Below are 19,458 nucleotides of genomic sequence, written 5' to 3' on the forward strand. Positions count from 1 at the left end.
GTGGTTAGAACTGCATGACTGTCCGTGTTTTATGTTATGTGTTGTGTGTGTATATATATATAAGTGATGAAAACATCAGAAAGAAGGAACACAAGAAACTCGAAAATACCAAGGGCTCAGAGAGGGGCTGGAGAGAGCCTGGAAGGTAAAGGTGACAGTCATGCCTGTGGTGGTCGGAGCACTCGGGGCAGTGACCCCCAAACTAGATGAGTGGTTGCAACAGATCCCGGGAACAACATCGGACATCTCAGTCCAGAAATGTGCAGTGCCGGGAACAGCAAGGATACTGCGCAGAACCCTCAAGCTTCCTGGCCTCTGGTAGAGGAACCGAGCTGAATGAGGGACGGACACCACCCAAGGGGGGGGAGGGGTGAGACAAGGAATTTTATATATATATATATATATATATATATATATTAGAATGTAGGTATTCAATTCAATTGATTCATATTTTAGTGTCAGGACACCTTTCCATGCTTCTACTTTTTGGGGACAGGTTTTTTTTTCGGAGGGAGGAGGGGGGACATGCCAATGTAAATGATATTGCAGCCACTGGTGTGCAATTCACTCCAATTGCGAAGGCCAGCAACTGCTCCCGTTTTTCAAGTAGGAGCAGACTACCCCTTCAACCCGAGTGCTGCCTTGAAGTGACGACATGAAATCCGAGACGAGTTGAGGTAAAATTCGCACAACCCCTTCAACCGTCCAGATGTTGCGTTTGTGGGCACCAACCAAAGTCGGAAGTTGAATGGTTTCCACTCAGAAGCTCGCTTTTCTTCCAGCGGCGCGGTGGGAGCTGCCACGCACCACTGAGAGAACACTCGATCACTTTTTACACCACTGCGGCAGCAAGAGCACTTCGACGAGAGCGATGCGTACGTAAAGTGAGCGGCTTTGAAAGTCTAAAAGCCGCTCGAAATGCTTCCGTGTGGACTGGAGTAAGTCTACACCGGATCGTTCAGCAACACAGCGAGTTGATCGTGTGCAAGTGACTTCATTTATGAACATCAGAATGGTTTTTACGCACTTGCTTCTATGTGCGGGCATGTTGACGCTGCGTCTGTGTGGAGCCTACTACAGCGGACTTCTCCAGCCAGAGATGTCGAACGGCACTTTTCACCACTACTTCGTGCCGGATGGCGACTATGAGGAGAACGACGACCCGGAGAAATGCCAACTGCTCTTCCGAATGACCGATGAACGAAAGTGCGGTCCCGACGAGGACCAGGACTCGGTTATCCGGGACGATTTCACCATTATCAAGCGGCACATCGAGGACTCTGCCCGGGTGCTGGAGGGGCTCGGGACGAGCATCTCGTACGACCTGGACGGGGAGGACAGCTACGGGAAATATCTGCGGAGAGAGACCACGCAAATAAGTGACGCGTTCACGAACTCCGAGAAGTCCCTGCTGGAGCTCGAGGTGAAGTTCAAGCAGAGCAAGGAGAGCGAGTTGAAGGAAGAGCACCGGCTCAGCGACGACTTCCTCAACATGATCGTGAGCACCCGGGACACCTTGAAGGAGACGCTGGACATTTCTCTTGGACTGAGGGACAAACATGAGCTGCTCTCGCTCATCGTCCGCAGCCATGGCACACGGCTCAGTCGACTGAAGAATGAATACATGAAGTACTAAGAGAAGAGTTCCGACCATACTTTTCCTCCTCTACTGTATTGTTATGCGTGTGACTTTGATGGATTGCAATCACATTCAAGCACAATCAATTAGATGGCATAAAGCTATACCGTAATAACAAAGATAGTATTGTTCAGTTTTTACTGATTTAACTATATTGTTTATTATTGTGGTCTCTTTTTGCAGTAACTTGAAATGAATTGCATCCTAGTCGGAATTATGGCTAATATTCTGCCCTTCTCATGTAGTTATACGTAGTCTTCGCTTTGCAGTGTGCGGTGCAGTTGTAGACTACGGCAAACCACAGTCATAAACATTGTGTATAATAATAATAATAATAATAATAATAATAATAATAATAATAATAATAATAATAATAATACATTTTATTTTGCTCTCTGACCATGTCAATAAAAAATGAGCATTGTCATCTTTGTACACACCAGTCAGTGTGTGCAGGCTGCCCTGAATTTAAAACATCTGTTATCTTGGGAACAGACAGTGGTGGAAAGTATTTTATGAAGTATTGTCCTGTTTTTTCCCATTTGATGCCATGTTCTGTTCCTCATCTAAATAGCAGTTTTATACCGTGAATTTGTCATCTGTTATTTGTCAGGTTTAACCTAAATAAAACATCCATAGCATGGTGTACTTATCTAAAAATAATATATTCAGTGGTTGATGACAAATAAAGTTACCAAAATTGTGAGGAAGGCTTCTCATCTTGTCATGGAAAGTGTGGTCCATTGGACCACAACTGCATACTGTACTGTACCCAGTAGCGACATGAGAGGTGGGGGGTTGGATTTGGGGAACATGATGACGATTCTATGGGCCCATGACTGACAAGGGCCCAGGAAAATTAAATTTTGAAAGCAGAACCCGCCCCCCAGGGTCCCAAATTCCTGGCAGCACCTCTGATTGTACCAAAACTAAGAGCATGATCACAGAGTATGCCAAGAACCCCTTTTGCAAAGCATGTGCTCAGTTCTGACAGACTTACTGAATCAGCTTTTCAGGAAGATGAGTTAAACAAAGGGAAAGAAGAAACCAAACCATAAGTTATTTACTGACATTCCAAATTTATTTTATGCACAAAGGGTTGTTAATAGTCTACCTATGAATTTTGTAACAGGCCAGCAGACGTTGCACAGCCCCTTATTAAGATTAAGATATCCTTTATTTGTCCCACACTGGGGAAATTTACTAATAGTCCCTTATATTGACCTGGTGCTAAATATTTAGCATTCAAGGCCTACAGGAGGCAACATATAATGTTTGATGCATGTTTTGAACCTATGTACTAAATACGTTCAGTGTCATTATGTATCTTATTTTTTTAATGTGTATTCTTTATTCTTGCTAAGTTTAAAATATGAGCAGAATATATGTATTGTAATATACTATCCACGTAAGATGTATACTAATTATATAATATACATAAGGACTGCAGGCAGTACTCTTGGTTTTCAACCTCAAACACAAATTTGTGTGACAACATCAGATTGTGTTTATAAAAATAAAGAGTTTGTATTTGAAATATGCTTTTTTTGTGAGGGGAGAGGGCAGTATGTAATTTAGTGGATTTTATACCCTGCAGGAAATGATTTTATTTGCTCTGTGTGCGTGCGTGTGTGTTTGTGATTTGTCATTCTAGTAAATGTAGCATCATCTTCTGTTGGGAACAAGAACACTTTGCTCTTAGACAGAACCCTACAGCGTGACAGAGTACTATAATCACTGGGCATATAGTCCTGCCACATCATTGACAAAGTTCCCCTCAATGTTTGCTTAACAAGGTTTAGAGGTCTGCTTTAAATTAAACACAAACAGAGGACCTCTAATTATGAGTGTTATGGAGGAAGAACCTGCTCATTGGAATGTATCAGATGGGCAGTGATGGAAGGTTGGGAATCGTGGGCCGCACAAAACGCCCCCCTCCCCCCTCCATTACTCTTCGCCAGTGTACTGAAAACAGCATTTTTGAGTGCATAGTTAGTCAGTTGCACTGAGGACGCTTTTTCACTGAACAAAACAGTTTCATTTAAAACGCAGTAACAAACACTGGTTGATGTTACGTCGATTTATTGTTATTATTGTTTTTGATATTATACTATTTTATTGAATATATGTCTGTTAATTAATTAGGACATATTTAGTCTATTTCACTGTATTTGCTTTTTATGCCTCTTGTAACTCTATTAAAATAGCATGTTGCTTTTGTTGTCACAAAGACACAGGTCACCTTTGTGACTGAGTTGCAAACAAAAATAGCCTTTGGAACATGTACCGGTAGGCTATAATCCTGACAATCTACAGATAAGTGTAACTTGCATTCAGTTCATTGTTCTGAGACAACACTCTTCGTGGATTTAATGTTTTAATATGACCAAAGTACCGTATCATTAGAGACAATACATCAAGGCAGGCTGAGTGGATAGATACAAGGGTTGAGGACACAGAAGCGCTGTTATGTCACAGTGCACTGCCTCCTCCTGCGACCTTTCGCCTACTTTCCTCTTTCACACTGACAGCCGACGTTTGTGTTGACGGACGCCGAGCCACGAGGACCGAGGAAATCTAAATACAGGTAGCCAAACCACATTGTTCTTTTCGTGTCTTTTCATGGCGTCTGTGTACAAATGTTAGAAACAAAAATTACAACATATAAGTCGAGCACTAGTGAACGTGGTGGTACAGAACCGTGGGGCAACCTATGACGTCATGTCGCTAGCTAGCACGCAACCGGACACATGCATGTCTTCGATAAAACTCAAGTTGAATGTTTCGATGTATGGCTTTTGTTGTGGACAACGTCGGAGGCGTCACGTGGACGTCACTTCGGGGGAACGATAATGTACACATTATTCACACATCAATTGTCAATCAAATCCACCCGCTTAAAGTGATGTCACATTCTATTGAAGGACACGGGAGCTGATATATTATGACAAAAAAGTGTGCGCTTTTGTTAATTTATGTTTTGTTTGGAAAATCTCACATCCATAAATGTCATTTAAATTATTTTTGTTTGAGGTGGACAATTATTTTAAGTCTGTTGATCTAATAACGCATTTAAAAATGTAGATCAATAATTGGTATAAATTTGGAAATATTTAAAGAGTAACTCACAGATATCCCTGTTTCGAAATATGTTTTCTTATTACTATTATAAGTAATTATTTTTTAATACATAATTTATTCATGTACAGTATATACAGCACATTTGACAACGTTGTACTTGATACTTGATGTATGTAAAAGATGTTCATTGGATCGCCTGATGCCATATATATTTTGTAAAAAAAAAAAAAGAACAAAAAGTAAATACTGTATATTAAGACATATTGGCAAGGCATTTAACGGCTAAATTGTATGTGTTGCAAATGTCTGTAATTCAGTTTTGTTGAGTCAAAAGAGCATTGGAGATCCATACATTTTTTTCCTATTCCACAATGAACATTTCAGATTTTATATGCAGTGTCGTTTAGCCTCCATCAAATGATGTCACCTTTTCTGCCATTCATCACCGATGTCTGTAATTAATTTGTAGATCAGCCACGTCTCCAGGCGTGTTTTTTTTTTTTTAAATCTCGCCTCATACTTGGCCGATGTACAAATTGTTTTGAAACGATAAAATATAATTTACTCGGACTGCACATATCAGATGGTGGGGGAGAGGTTGATGAGGACAGAATTTTATTTTGTATAACATTAATTCATTAATTTTCCGATCCGCTTATCTTCAGGAGGGTCGCGGCGCGCTGAACCCTATCCCAGCCGTCTTCAGGCAGTAGGTGGGGGACACCCTAAACCGGTTGCTAGCCAATCGCAGGGCACACACAGAGACGAACAGACATCTGTGCTCACATTCACACCTGTGGACAATTAGTCAGAGTGTTCAATAAGCCTGCCATGCATATTTTTGGAATGTGGGAGGAAACCGCATCACCCGGAGAAAACCCACGCAGGCCCGGGAGAACATGCAAACGTTTATTGTCAATGCGCTGCTTCCCCATTTGAAACAACAGTATTTCATTTTTCTTCTTTCGTTTTGGCATTAAGTGGTTTAAACTGAGATTTCATCAACTGAAGAAGTTGAACCGTTGGACCTGGGCATAAGGTCCAATAATGGTTACTAGTAATAACTAATTAAAATATATTCATATTGAACAATTTTTATTCTGGATTTTGTGACACACTGCTTCGCATTTTAAATAAATAAACATAGCATTAGCACTGAATACTGATTGTTTTTCCACAATAACTGCAGATGTGAGTGTGAACTTGTTTTAGAGTCTAAAATAGGGCAGCCACGCACCTTTAAACCGAAATTGTCAACATTTGGTGGTCCATAGCTCATGCTTCGATTGATCTAAAATTTTATATTTAGTGCGGTTCCATCACTATCCACAAGTACAGCAAGTTTTATTGAAATACAAATCAGCTTGTTTCAACTCAATGAGTGATTCATGGAATGACCCATTTTGTGTAATTATGAAAGCAAGAGACACAGTTACATTTATCTTCTAACTTCTAACTTTAAACCTCTACAATATAATCATCAGTTCACAATCATGTTCCGTGCCTCTATTGTTGAGGCGGCCAATCTGAGTTGTGGCCGTAAAGTGGTTGGTGCCTGTCGTGGCGGCAACTCCCGTACTCGCTGGTGGACACCAGCAGTAAGGATGCCGTCAAGCTGGAGAAGGAGTCCTATTGAGTCTTTATGGCCTGCGGGACCCCAGAGGCAACTGATGGGTATCGACTGGCCAAGCGGAACGCAGCTTCGGTGGTCGCTGAGGCAAAAACCAGAGCGTGGGAAGAGTTCGGTGAGGCCATGGAAGCCGACTTCCGGACGGCTTCTTGGAAATTCTGGTCAACCATCCGACGTCTCAGGAGGGGGAAGCAGTGCACCACTAACACTGTGTACAGTGGGCATGGGGCACTGCTGACTTTGACTCGGGATGTTGTGAACCGGTGGGCAGAGTACTTCAAAGACCTCCTCAACTCCACCAACACGTCTTCCTTGGAGGAAGCAGAGCCCGGGGACTCTGAGGTGGGCTCTCCTATCTCTGTGGTTGAAGTCACCGATGTGGTTAAAAAGCTCCTCGGTGTCAAGGCCCCAGGGGTGGATGAGATCCACCCGGAGTTCCTCAAGGCTCTGGATGTTGTGGGGCTGTCCTGGTTGACACGCCTCTGCAACATCGCATGGTCAACGGGGAGAGTGCCTCTGGATTGGCAGACCGGGGTGGTAGTCCCTCTTTTTAAAAAGGGGGACCGGACGGTGTGTTCCAACTACAGAGGGATCACACTCCTCAGCCTCCTTGGTAAGGTCTATTCAGGGGTGCTGGAGAGGAAGGTCCGTCAGGAAGTCGAGCCTCAGATTGAGGTGGAGCAGTGTGGTTTTCGTCCCGCCGTGGAACAGTGGACCAGCTCTACACCCTTAACAGGGTCCTCGAGGGTATGTGGGAATTCGCCCAACCAGTCTACATGTGTTTTGTGGACTTGGAGAAGGCGTTTGACTGTGTCCCTCGGGGAGTACTGTGGGGGGTGCTTCGTGGGTATGGGGTACCGAACCCCCTGATACGGGCTGTTCGGTCACGATACCACCGATGTCAGAGTTTGGTTCGCATTTCCGGCAGTAAGTCGGAATTGTTTCCAGTGAGGGTAGGACTCCGCCAAGGCTGCCCTTTGTCGCCGATTCTGTTCATAACCTTTATGGACAGAATTTCTAGGCGCAGCTTAAGCGTTGAGGGGGTCCGTTTTGGTGGCGGAAGAGGTGGTTATCAGTGATGTGCAAAACTTGCCTTTGTGTACAATTTGGGCCGGTGCTCACAGGGATGAGTCAAAAGAAACCTTTGTAAAATTCTTACCAATGTCTTCTGATAGTGAAGGTTATAAAAGATAGACAAAGAAGGCCAGAGTTGAATACATGTGTGTCACGTTGCCTCATTGAAATCAAAGCAAACGCACAAAATCAAACAATGTTAAAAACAATTGCTGTTTGAACTGTGTCTCTTTCTTGCTGAGCATTTTGTATGATTTCACAGTTGGTGGTCCTCCTGTGTCATTTGGAAGAAAAGACTCAAAAATGTTGAGTACCTTGGCTCGGATCGCCCGGCCTGCTCCGCAGAGATGCATCTCTTCCATGGCTTGTCAGACCGTCAGGTTTTGCCGTAGACCGGAGAAGGTTTCACATCCACCACCTGCTCGTCTAACATTCGTGCAGCTTCGTGGACAGCAGACTTTGGGTTCAGCCTCTCTCTCTGTGGCCAGCCATTCTGTGAGGCATGCCCGGGCACTGGATGAAGAGCGGCTGGTGGAGGTTGAGTGGGAAGATGGAGGGCAGAGCCTGTATCCCTTCACGTGGCTGAGGGACAACTGCCAGTGCTCTCTCTGTACACTGCAATCAGCTCAAGCCCGCAAACTGCTGATGTCTGATCTGGATGTCCACATAGACATTGACGTGGTGGAGGTTACCAATGACAGAAAGGTAGGCCAACCAACTATTACTATAAGCCTATATTATAATTATATTTATGGATGCCGTACCAATATTGTGAGTGACATTCAGTGAGACTTAAAAATCAATTGTTTCTGTGTGCCCTGCGATTGGCTGGCAACCGATTCAGGGTGTCCCCCGCCTACTGCCCGCAGACGGCTGGGATGGGCTCCAGCACCCCCCGCGACCCTAGTGAGGATCAAGCGGTACGGAAGATGAATGAATGAATGGATGAATGATTACAAAGACGCGCAATATTACACTTGAATGATGCATGACCATTGATCAGAGCTCCAATGCCAACTCCAACTACAGCTAATTTGTGTTGTCAAACTTTGGCCAATCAAAACTGATCCTTCTTTCCTTTTATATTGGCAACATTTTTACATGACAGCTCTTGTTTTTAATCTCATTGTTTAGTGTTGCAAAAATAATGAGGCCAGCGAGTTAGTGATTTATTGCTTCTTAAAAGCTGTTTTTTTTCTTCCCTGCAACCCACCAGATGGCTTTCCTTGAGCTTTCAGCTGCATTTGTTTTAACATTACATTCTCAGACAGAGAATATGTGGATAAATTCCAGTACCCGGGTCAAGACTAAATTCTGGCATGTTGACCTTTTTTTTATGTGGACTTCGAAAGTGAGCTAGAACTGATTGGCTTCTCTATTCATTCGTCAGCAAGAGAATTTGTTTTCTCAGTAAAGTTCCATAAAGAGGCCCACAGATAAAGTAAAGTGTCTAACTTTAATGAGGCGGCCCAAATAACAGCGTAGTTTACACTCCCACTCAGTAGCACTGTGAATGTGAGTGTGAAGCGTTATCTGTCTCCATACAGTTTGTGTCCAGTGTTTGACTGGTGACCATTCCAGGGTCTTTCCCTATTGGCCGAGGTCAGCTGAATTAGGATCCAGCTTTCCGTGACCCTGAACAGGAAAAACGGCTTTGAAAATGAATGAATGGATGGACATGAAACACTGTGTAAACGGAAGCTTGACTCTCCTAAATGGAGGCTACATTCCCTCATTAGAATTGGAACAGCGAATCCCCCCCCCCCCCACCCCCATCCCATTCGCACCCAGCCATTAGCCGAACTGCTCATTTGATTGGCTCCCAGATTGATTGGCTCTGGATTCCAGTTTGGGACCATTGGGGCAATGTTGGTCCACTAATCTTTTTCTTCCCATTTACGTTCAATTGTATAAGTGTCCAAGTTTGTAATAAACGTGTGAAACGGCGCGACTCGTTTCTTACTCCCGATCAGCTACAACAATTTCAAACACATCTTCCATCTCAGAGGTAGCGGAGGAAGCCTTTTTACAATATCGCTTCAAACATGTTAATCCTGATTCTTACGATTCTGTCTCCATCTACGCATATTTGTACATGTACTTGTATGCCGTACTGCAAGTCCCCGAGGAATGTCGCGTGTAAACTTTAATTGATGAAGCAACACAATCGCGACCATGTTAACTGGCTTCCCAGGACCCAGCTGATATGGGTGCACACATTTAAAGGTGACTTGAGCTAGGCCGTTGTGTCGCTCTGGCCTTTGCTCTTGGAGAGGCATCTTCTTATCTATCTGGACTCTGCCACATATCATTGAAACCAGTTAAAACCATCGAGTCACACATTGTCACGTGGGCCTGCGTGGATGCGGCTCAAGGAGTATAAAGAGTAAGAACCATTTTGTATTGATTGACCAGGGTTGCCCAAGTCCGGTCCTTGAGTGCACCCATTCAGACTGTTTTCCTGGCATTCCTTAAATAGTTGAACTCAGCATACGCAGTCTTCTGACGATAGCGAGCATTAAAGACAAAATCCAAGTGGACAAAACGGCTAACAGTAATCGTATCTTTATTTGTTTGCATCATGGGAAACTCTGAGGAACACTGTCAACGTCCACATTTTACTTTCAATTTTTTTACAAAGTTAAATTTCATGCGCGGCCCGGTAGTCCAGTGGTTAGCACATCGGCTTCACAGTGCAGAGGTACCGGGTTCGATTACAGCTCCGGCCTCCCTGTGTGGAGTTTGCATGTTCTCCCCGGGCCTGCGTGGGTTTTCTCCGGGTGCTCCGGTTTCCTCCCACATTCCAAAAATATGCATGGCAGGCTGATTGAACACTCTGAATTGTCCCTAGGTGTGAGTGTGAGCGTGGATGATTGTTTGTCTATGTGTGCCCTGCGATTGGCTGGCAACCGATTCAGGGTGTCCCCCGCCTACTGCCCGGAGACAGCTGGGATAGGCTCCAGCACCCCCCACGACCCTAGTGAGGATCAAGCGGTACGGAAGATGAATGAATGAATGAATGAATGAATGAATGAATGAATTTCATGCAGCAAATCGGATCGGATTGCCTTTCGGATGTCTTTTGAAAACAAAACAAAAGCGTGCGGCGAGCAATGACAAGGTTAGTGGACCAACATCATCTCAACGGCCACAAGATGGACCTGGGAGCAAATTAATCTGGAAGCCAGTTCAACCATCACAGCGGCACCAAGCAGAGTCGTTGAGTGGTTGGAGGTGGCGCTACTGCCCAACTGCTGATTTCCATGAAACCATTAAAATGTTTAATGGGCCAAGGTACAAAACATTTTGGTACCGATCCGGATAAAAACGATTGTGTCCTTGATCCTACTGAAAATGTCAAACCACAGAGGACATCCGCACAGAGAGGACACAGCGCTTGGTGGAAATGTGTATTCAACAGAGTGCAAGGTGACAGTCAGGTACAGTTGTGACATTATCAAGAAATGCACCCAAACCTTCATCTCCCCTCACTCGTGTTTATTCTGTTCAATGTCACCTGAATGTTGGAGTTGAGTGGACAGATAATCCAAATGAAGTAAATGCATAGTCAGCAACAAAAAAGGCGAGGAAAAACATTACAGTGTAAATGAAGATAAAGCGCTTCACATCATGGAGGGATGGAATGTACTATGCACATTCAGCATACTCGCTGTGTTTCACAAAACGAAACAAGGAGTTTGCCAAATGTGCACTGTCTGAGACCTGAAATGAATCTCTGCGATGGCAGCATCAGTCTATGAGGCTGATTTTCTTCAAAACACATGTTAAAATCAAGGTTATGAACGGTATTGGAAAATCAATCAAAACCAAGTTGGAGTAGTTTCAGCTGTCATTTCAGCACAAAACGTATTTTGATGCCTGCAACACAACAAATAAAAACAACTTGAAGTAAAGAATCTCTAAAGTTCAAGTTAATCCAAACAGCTTGATGGGGTCGGGGGGGGGGGGGGGGAATTTATGTATTATTATATTTTTCTTTTACTTTCGAGAAACAACATCTCAGCAACTGCATGATTGACTCATTCCTTGAAATCTGAAACGTAGCATTCATTTACGTTGTGCCACGCTGTTTTGGGCAAACCCTCATTTGCGCTTTGTTGGTTTGTTGGTTTGTCAGACGCTGCTGCACTTGGCTCTCAGTTTGGTTATCTTGCAAGTGCTGTCCTGGAAGTTCGCGCTTCCTATGAAAGTGATTCTCTCGCGATGTATGAGACACAAAGACCGCTTTGGGAATTCATTGTCCGTCCATTCGTTCTTAAATCCTCAGTTTTCCGTGTCAAAAGTACTGTCAAGCCTTTTCAGCAAAACCTACAAATCTCTTCAGATATACAACCAATTTGATTGATTCATTTTCTTTGGGTCACGTGATTACAAAAGGAGCTACAGTAAGACTGTGTGTACCTCTTTCACAGTATGTGACAGCAGACTATGGGAGGAACAAAACACCACCTGACAACATACACACAATACTTTTGACCGTGGGTCAACATGAGAACTTGACCCGCCCCGGGCCCGGACCACAGCCCGCCATTTGAAGATAGCCACTGTAAATGAGAACTGGATTATTCAAATAGCTGTTGATTAATGTGATAATCGATACATTGTTTGTTGATAGATTAATTGTTGCACCCCTACTAGTCACATACCGATTTTATACATTCTCCTTCCCCCTGTCCAATGAATCACCACGGAATTTGAATTCTAATGTTCATCTGATGATTAAAAAGTGTGCATTTGAGAAAGTCTTCCCATTTCCAAAAATAGATGAAGTCCCGAAAATCCGTCTTGAAGAATCATCTCAATGCTTCTACTATATCACCAAGGTGCCTGGCTTTTACATATGTTGCTGTCAATGACGCACATTCGGAGTCATGGGAAATTTCGTGAGTTTCCCCAAACGGCCGGATGAACCCCTCACCCTTCTGTCGAAGGAATGGCGCATATCAGCTGCTGTCTGCACTCTCTCCCAGCCTTCGACAAATATCCCCAAGACAAAATTTTAATCTTAGTCCTGCTCACGCTCGTCACCATAAAAAAGGTTGAAACCTTCTGTCGTTTTGATCAAAATTGTTTGCCCTCCTCCCACTTTCTTCACCTTTCTGCTTCCCAAGGTGAACTGCGCTCTCTACTCATTACTTCGCCAACAACTTTATTTTCCTGCGGTCCTCTGAACCAAGTTTGCATATTAACAGAAAGAAGATAGTCACCCATTGCCAAAAGGCAAACATCTTCCAAAAGGAAGGGAAAGCATAGAAACAATCATGATACATTGAGGATGTTCATGTTTTTATACGAAACGCTTCTCATGAGACATATGGAGGCCCCAGGCAGTTGCCTGTGTCTGCTTTAAGGCAGGTCCACCTTTGTCAACCAGCACAGAATTTCCTCCACCTCACCAGAAGTCAGTTGGGATGGGCTCCACTTACCTGCAAACTTTGATGCTCATTTTCAAGTGGATGGTCATTTTATTTTTGTAAACTTTGGTTGGTTCCTCCCCAGTTGTCCATCGTATGGCCTGACCAGCACACGAGTGTCTTTGATGCGGAGTGGCTAAAGAAACGCAGCTTCTCTCTTGAGGCCAGACAAGCCATGCAAGAAGAGCTCTTCCTCAATGGTGAGTTCAGATTTTGCTTCCTGAACCCTTTATGGACCTCTTATCACCTTGATGACTTTTACTGATTTTCCACAGTGTACTGGCATAACGTAGGATTTAGTAGTTGACAAAATAATCATTGTTCTAAGTGACCTCAAAGGATAGAACACACAATCTTATCCATTTTATTTTTAAACTTTAAAACCAAACAACATAGTCATGGACTTTGTTTACAACGATTGAGTCTGCTTTATGGTGTGCCAGACATGAAAAGGAAAAATTCAGCTGCTTGCATTTTAATGGGGCGGGGGTGGACTGTAGTTGGACTGTGTGTTTTACCTTCGGTCCCGAAGGATCCACAGAACTGATTGGTTTCTGTTGTACCTGCTCCGGACTGATGACTGTGCGTGTGTGTGAACCCTCTCATTGAGGTTACATTGTCATTGTAGTCATGTGTTTCTTTGCGAAACTGATTCTGGACAAACTACTTGGGAGACCACAGGCTGCACTATTGTCTTTTAAACAGTGTATGTGTGTGAGGGGGGGGGGTTGACACTCACATGCAAATGACACTGAGTGCAGTACTATTGTCAGAGATATAGGAGCAGTTGTCAAAGATGCTTTTGGCCCAAAGTGCCAGATGCGGTGGTGCAAAATGACGCACTCATACTTTTGAGGTTTCATTATTTCTCTCTCAGAGCCAGATTCAAATTCCTTCCACTGGAAAAAAAACACGGCAAAGATGGACAAATTAATGATAAACAGCTACTTCCAAGAGCTTTTTTCATAATTGCACATATGTGTTACTCATAGTCATGACTTAGTTCCCTACTCATAGAATGAACTCAAGCCAGAATGTGCCTGTTCCAAATACTAAAGCGAATACACTCACTGGAAATGTCAATATGATAACTGGACCTCTGGGGACTGTTTTCAGCAAGTACTACACGTCTTTTTTTTTGTCTGGGAGGATGTTTTACCTTTCTGTTGCTGCTGTTTCTGTGGCTACGCAGACTGCTGTGTTCTTTTTGGGCTACGGTGCCGCTATTATCGGTAGGGCTTGTAACTATTGCAATTTATAAAAGGTCAAGTTAGATTATTTTCACAGGGCCAACTGGTACTCTATGATATTTAAATCTCATGTGTAGATGACAAAACTCCTTATGATAGCATATAACTCACTAACAAAGAGAGTGACGATCGATACGTAGACTTAGAAGACATCTGTACATGCAGGATTAAATATTCAAGGATAATTAAGATATGTGGTACTTTGCCCTCATGTACTGTAACTATGTAAGATAAATGCGGGCTAATTTGTGAGTACTAGTGTCTGTGAGTCAATCAAAGGAGGTTGCATCCATCCATCCATTTTCCAAACCGCTTGATCCTCACTAGGGTCGCGGGGGGTGCTGGAGCCTATCCCAGCCGTCTTCGGGCAGTAGCCGGGGGACACCCTGAATCAGTTGCCAGCCAATCACAGGGCACACAGAGACGAACAACCATCCACGCCCACACTCACACTGAGGGGCAATTTAGAGCGCCCAATCAGCCTGCCATGCATGTTTTTTGGAATGTGGGAGGAAACCGGAGCACCCGGTTTCCTCCCACATTCCAATTCATGATAAAACACCTCCGGATGCATGGAATAGAGTTGATTGAGTGTGCAGCATCTTCCCCCCTTCCTGTGTTGCCTCAATTGTAGTGCGATCCCTCAGCCTCGTACCATGCCAGTCAGAATCAGGTAAGTAAACCAGTAAAATACAGAAAGTTGAACTGGAACTAAAACAGCAGTTGAACCCAAATGCAAGTGACTGGCTAATATTTAGCTTAGTAGATACAACATGTACATGTCCATGCATGCATAGATATACACATACGGTCGACTGCTTGGATACAATGTTCCGTGTCCCGCTCAAAAACATATTTTGGTTAAGTCATGTGTTTTTTTTTCTTTCCATAGAAAAACGACATTAGGTTAGGCCATAAATATGTGTTGCTCTGAAAAATAACACTCTTTTGTGAAAATTTTAAATTCCGAGACTTGATATGAATATACTGTTTAAAAATAGCCTCTTTAGAAGCCCATAGTTTATAAACAGTAAATAGAGTACTTCAAATGACTTCATCCCCATAACCGGTTAGCACTCTGTTGTTGAACTTTTTTTCTTTCCTTTTTTTTTTTTTAAAGAATTAAAGAACCAAAATCAAACTGAGAAATCTGAATCATCCAACTGAAATGATGCCCAACCCTTGTCTTGAGCTTCCTTTTAAAATACCATGGTCTCCGAGTTCCCTCCTCCAGTCCCATCGACGGGATCTGATTTGACTCAGGATACAATATTACTCAAAGGCCAGTGCCAGAAAACTTATGGGTCTCCACAGTTTGGAACGATAGAAGATCAGCCCCAAAAAATTATCAAACTAATTAACCGTTTCATAAATAAATCAACTGGATTTAGAATCGTTCATGATAGACACAGGATACCGTTGCGAGACTAAAGTCTAGATGATGGTCTCTCTCTTGCTGGTCCTCATCAGCAGTTTATTTTTGTATTTTCTGGATCATAACAGTAATCACTAACTCTGGAGATAAGTGTGCATTACTGTCTGTGTGTTCTGTAGAGACAAACGGCAGATGCTGGTGATGCACCTAAGGTTTGGAAAATTCAGTTTACTATTGTTTATATGTGGGACCAGATTTAGCTTTGCATCTAAAGTTTGCAGTAGGGTTTTTAACTTTGTCTGATGGAGAAAAATAATGTTGTAATTTTGCCACAAGTGTCTCTCTCAGTTGTGCTGTTGGAATTCTCTGCGACATTATTATTATTATTATTATTATTTTCTAAGAGACTCATCCAAAGAATATCCTTTGGGCCGTGGTCATCAGAAGTAAGTGTAATGTAAACCTGAGTGTAGCGTTCCCTCACTTTTTGCAGATGACAGTTCCACATATTTTAATTCGGCTTCAAATTAAATGCGCAGACATTGGTTTAAAGTTGTCTCCCGGCCTGCAATTTCTTCAGCGTTAGGTAAGACGAGGTCAGTCTTGGGAGGGCCTCCTTTCTGCCACATGGAAAACGGATTGAGAGTGAGGGTCAACAAAAGATCGGCATGTTCTTCCAGAACGCAAGCCCACCGCTGTCAATATTTCCTTTCCTGGAAATGAATAAATCCCAGTGCCTGTAACTATACCTTATCTGGAATTACAAGACTTAATGCCTCGTTTCCTTAACTGATGAACTTTAACGCTCTCACCTTTGCTCCTAACACACACTCACACACACACACACACACACACACATACACGCGCGTGTCATAGGCTGTCATCTTTTGTGTTCTTAGTACTAACTTAGTTGTCTGTCAGACCAAAGATGACATAATGTCCTTGACAAAAAAAACCATGTTGAGCTCTATTTTTTTAAAATGGTATTTTAATCTGCTGCAGATTAATTTTTGAGCTGCCTGATACATCCAAATATATCCGTTCATTGTTTGTAATGGAAGTCTGATGTGGTGGTTGTGCTCTTTGGGCTGTTTATGGGACATAAGGATAGTGATGATGTGTACATTCAGATTAAGATTAAGATTAAGAAAACCTTTATTAGTCTCGCAATGGAGAAATTCCAGATTCTGCTTCACTAAAGGTTTGCGTCATGTCGGTGCTTATCTGCAATGACTCATTTTTAGTCATGTGTTTAGTCTTGGACCTTGGGCAACTCCTGCAATGTATGCTTGTCATGCTTATTTAGCTGGAGTTGAAATCATGACTAATGACTTAATATGTGCCTGAAGGTCAGAAACGATGCAAATAAATGTTGATGGAAAGTTATGAAAGCTACAGCAATCTCATCTATTCCGCTCTAATAACAGATGTGCGTTAATCACCGTCCTCCTGTGTTGACACATTGGCTGCTTTCTTTATGATTTGGAACATTCAGTGTATTTATAACAGTACTTGAGGTCAGAGAATTGGGTCATATATTATTTAGATCGATCAGGATTGGCTCATGATCAAAATATGAAATTAACTTATTTTCCGCACAATAAGGCGGATCTAAAAGCATTCTATTTTCTCAGAAGATGACAGTGCGCCTTATAATCTGATGTACCATATATATGTATCAATTTTCAAATTTCTTGGATGTAGTACAGTGCACTCCGCTTAATAGAACACCATTTGGCCGAAGCGCTTCTGTTCTACTAAGCGGAGTTTCTATTAACCGGAGACACTTTATTAGGTACACCTTCAGACACGTCGACGACCAAGTTATGCATGCAGAAAAACCCCTGCTGACGAGTTAGAAGAGATATTTCGACTGTGGACGTCCATATCTTTAATCAAACAACAAAACAACAACTTTAATCAACTTCAGTCAAACATCTCAAATCCCGAGAAAAATTTCGTTACTTTTGTCTGGAAACAGGAGTCCGTAATTTTGCGGTTGACTTCCCTCTCAATGCGCTGGATAAGAGGGAAGTCCTGGAAACCGCGGGCGTACCTTCTGAGAATCCGGCAATGCATCGTATCGTCTGAGTATGTCCTTCTTATCCGCAGGTGATAGCCCTCGTCTCTTGAATGAAGTTGAAGCCATTGTGACGTGCGTGTGTCTATGTGTGGAGTGACGCGTGCTACCTGTTACTGTATACGGCTAGAACTACCGCGTTTTCTCGCGATAGTGGTACAGTATCGCGATAGCTACACTTCGTCTCTCTCTCGTCTCTTGAATGAAGTTGAAGCCATTGTGACGTGCGTGTGTCTATGTGTGGAGTGACGCTTGCTACCTGTTACTGTATACGGCTAGAACTACCGCGTTTTCTCGCGATAGTGGTACAGTATCGCGATAGCTACACTTCGAAAACCACTAGTTTACAATGTTCATTGCTTACGGCCTGTTCTATTAAGCGGAGATCTGTTCTACTAAGCGGAGTATCTTTATAGGAAATTGCATTAGGCAAATCCGTTCCAGAGCCTTTTGCTCTATTAAGCGGATTACTCTATTAACCGGTGTTCTATTAAGCGGAGTGCACTGTATTTTAAATGTTCTGTAGCGGATGTGAAAGCTCTACATAAATGAAGCTGTTTTGTATTGTATTGTATTCCTTTTAGCATACCTCCATCTTGTGGATGCTTAACGCAACCAGAGCTTCTATTCTATGTGCCTTATAATGCGGTGTGCCTTATAAAAAAACGGTTTTAAAATAGGCCATTTATCAAAGGTGCACCTTATTCATCGAAGCTGCTCAGAGTGCAGAAAATACGGTATTGATTTGCTTCTAATAAGTGTACATGTAAACATGAGAGTGCTTTTCTAGCAACCACATTTTTCTAAGAATTGCCATGTGCATAATCTCTACATGCTTTCAACCTGCCTCCATGCCCTAAACAGAAGAAAAATGTTTACTTTAATATTCAAACCTACAAAAAAAAGATAAAATGCAGATGTATTGACTAAGATGGGCTAATTTTCCAATTTTGTGCACAGTAACCTTGAAAAAATGCATATGGACTGAGTCTAACCATGAACTAACTGCAAGTCAGACTTCTCGTTTCAGTCTCCTGACTGATTTCATGTCTCAGCTGAGTAAAAGATGATTCATCATGCTGACGATCTGGTTTCCCCTTTGCCGTCAGTCTTAGTGACACAAAGGATCTTGCAAGCATAGATTCAACCATGAAAAAACATGTTTTATCTCAAAACCAGCTTTCCCCTTGGTTGCTATTTTTAATTTAACCATAACTGAATGTTCTTCAGGGCCTCTTGTCAACAAACTGCAGGTGTCAGTTATCGATCTTGAAACATTGAGACCATTGTCAGCCAATGCAAAAGCTTTGTTCCATTTTTGAAACAAAAGATCTGAAAACCTGAATGGGTTTGCAATATTAAATCGATGCATAATGGTTTCTCACACATCATAACAAAGGGGCTAATGTAAAAGATTGTTCAAATCAATCAAGTTTCCACTTCCGGATACTCATGAAGTGGGTATTTCCTCTTCTCAAGAATGCTTTTCGCGTACTTGCAGAAAATGATTTCTTAACAATAAATGTGATTATGAACGGGATTCAAATAACTTCTCACTGTATGTTGGCAGTTGCAAATCTGATTTCAGTTCCGAGCCAACCTATGCAAAAAGGTGAGACAGACGGTCTTCCGTCTTGAATGAAATATTTGTTTGAGACATTTTGAAGTCGTAAACTTGTGCATCAGTGCCAGGCAAGACAAAGGTGCCAGTCAGACGCATTCCTTTTTATGTGTTGAGTCTTTCTTTCGAAAATGTCAGTGACACCTGGGTGGCGCTTCCATGTTCACATTCCACAGATGGCCAGTTGAGATGATGGCAGCTTTGTAGGGTTCCCACTGGTCCTGAAAGTTAATAAAAATCCATAAGAAAAGAAGTCGTAAAATTATGTTCTTA

General features: G+C 42.6%; 2 protein-coding genes across 2 annotated transcripts in view; both read left to right on the forward strand.

Annotated features, from left to right (window-relative positions):
* The first annotated feature begins 825 nt into the window (after positions 1-825).
* On the forward strand, positions 826-1,979 carry fibinb (fin bud initiation factor b). The gene has a single exon (XM_052063363.1). It carries the CDS (start codon positions 1,001-1,003, stop codon positions 1,634-1,636), a length of 636 nt encoding a protein of 211 aa, XP_051919323.1. The 5' UTR covers positions 826-1,000; the 3' UTR covers positions 1,637-1,979.
* Positions 1,980-4,066: 2,087 nt separating this feature from the next.
* bbox1 (butyrobetaine (gamma), 2-oxoglutarate dioxygenase (gamma-butyrobetaine hydroxylase) 1) overlaps positions 4,067-19,458 on the forward strand; it is a 29,099-nt gene continuing 13,707 nt past the window's right edge. The window contains exons 1-3 of the mRNA XM_052063219.1: positions 4,067-4,226; positions 7,687-8,129; positions 12,945-13,059. Of these exons, the coding sequence (XP_051919179.1) occupies positions 7,728-8,129; positions 12,945-13,059 (517 nt within the window). The 5' untranslated portion in view covers positions 4,067-4,226; positions 7,687-7,727. The remainder of the gene's footprint in view (positions 4,227-7,686; positions 8,130-12,944; positions 13,060-19,458) is intronic.

This window comes from Hippocampus zosterae, chromosome 4 (genome assembly GCF_025434085.1).
Source record: "Hippocampus zosterae strain Florida chromosome 4, ASM2543408v3, whole genome shotgun sequence".
NCBI classification, from domain to species: Eukaryota; Metazoa; Chordata; class Actinopteri; order Syngnathiformes; family Syngnathidae; genus Hippocampus; species Hippocampus zosterae.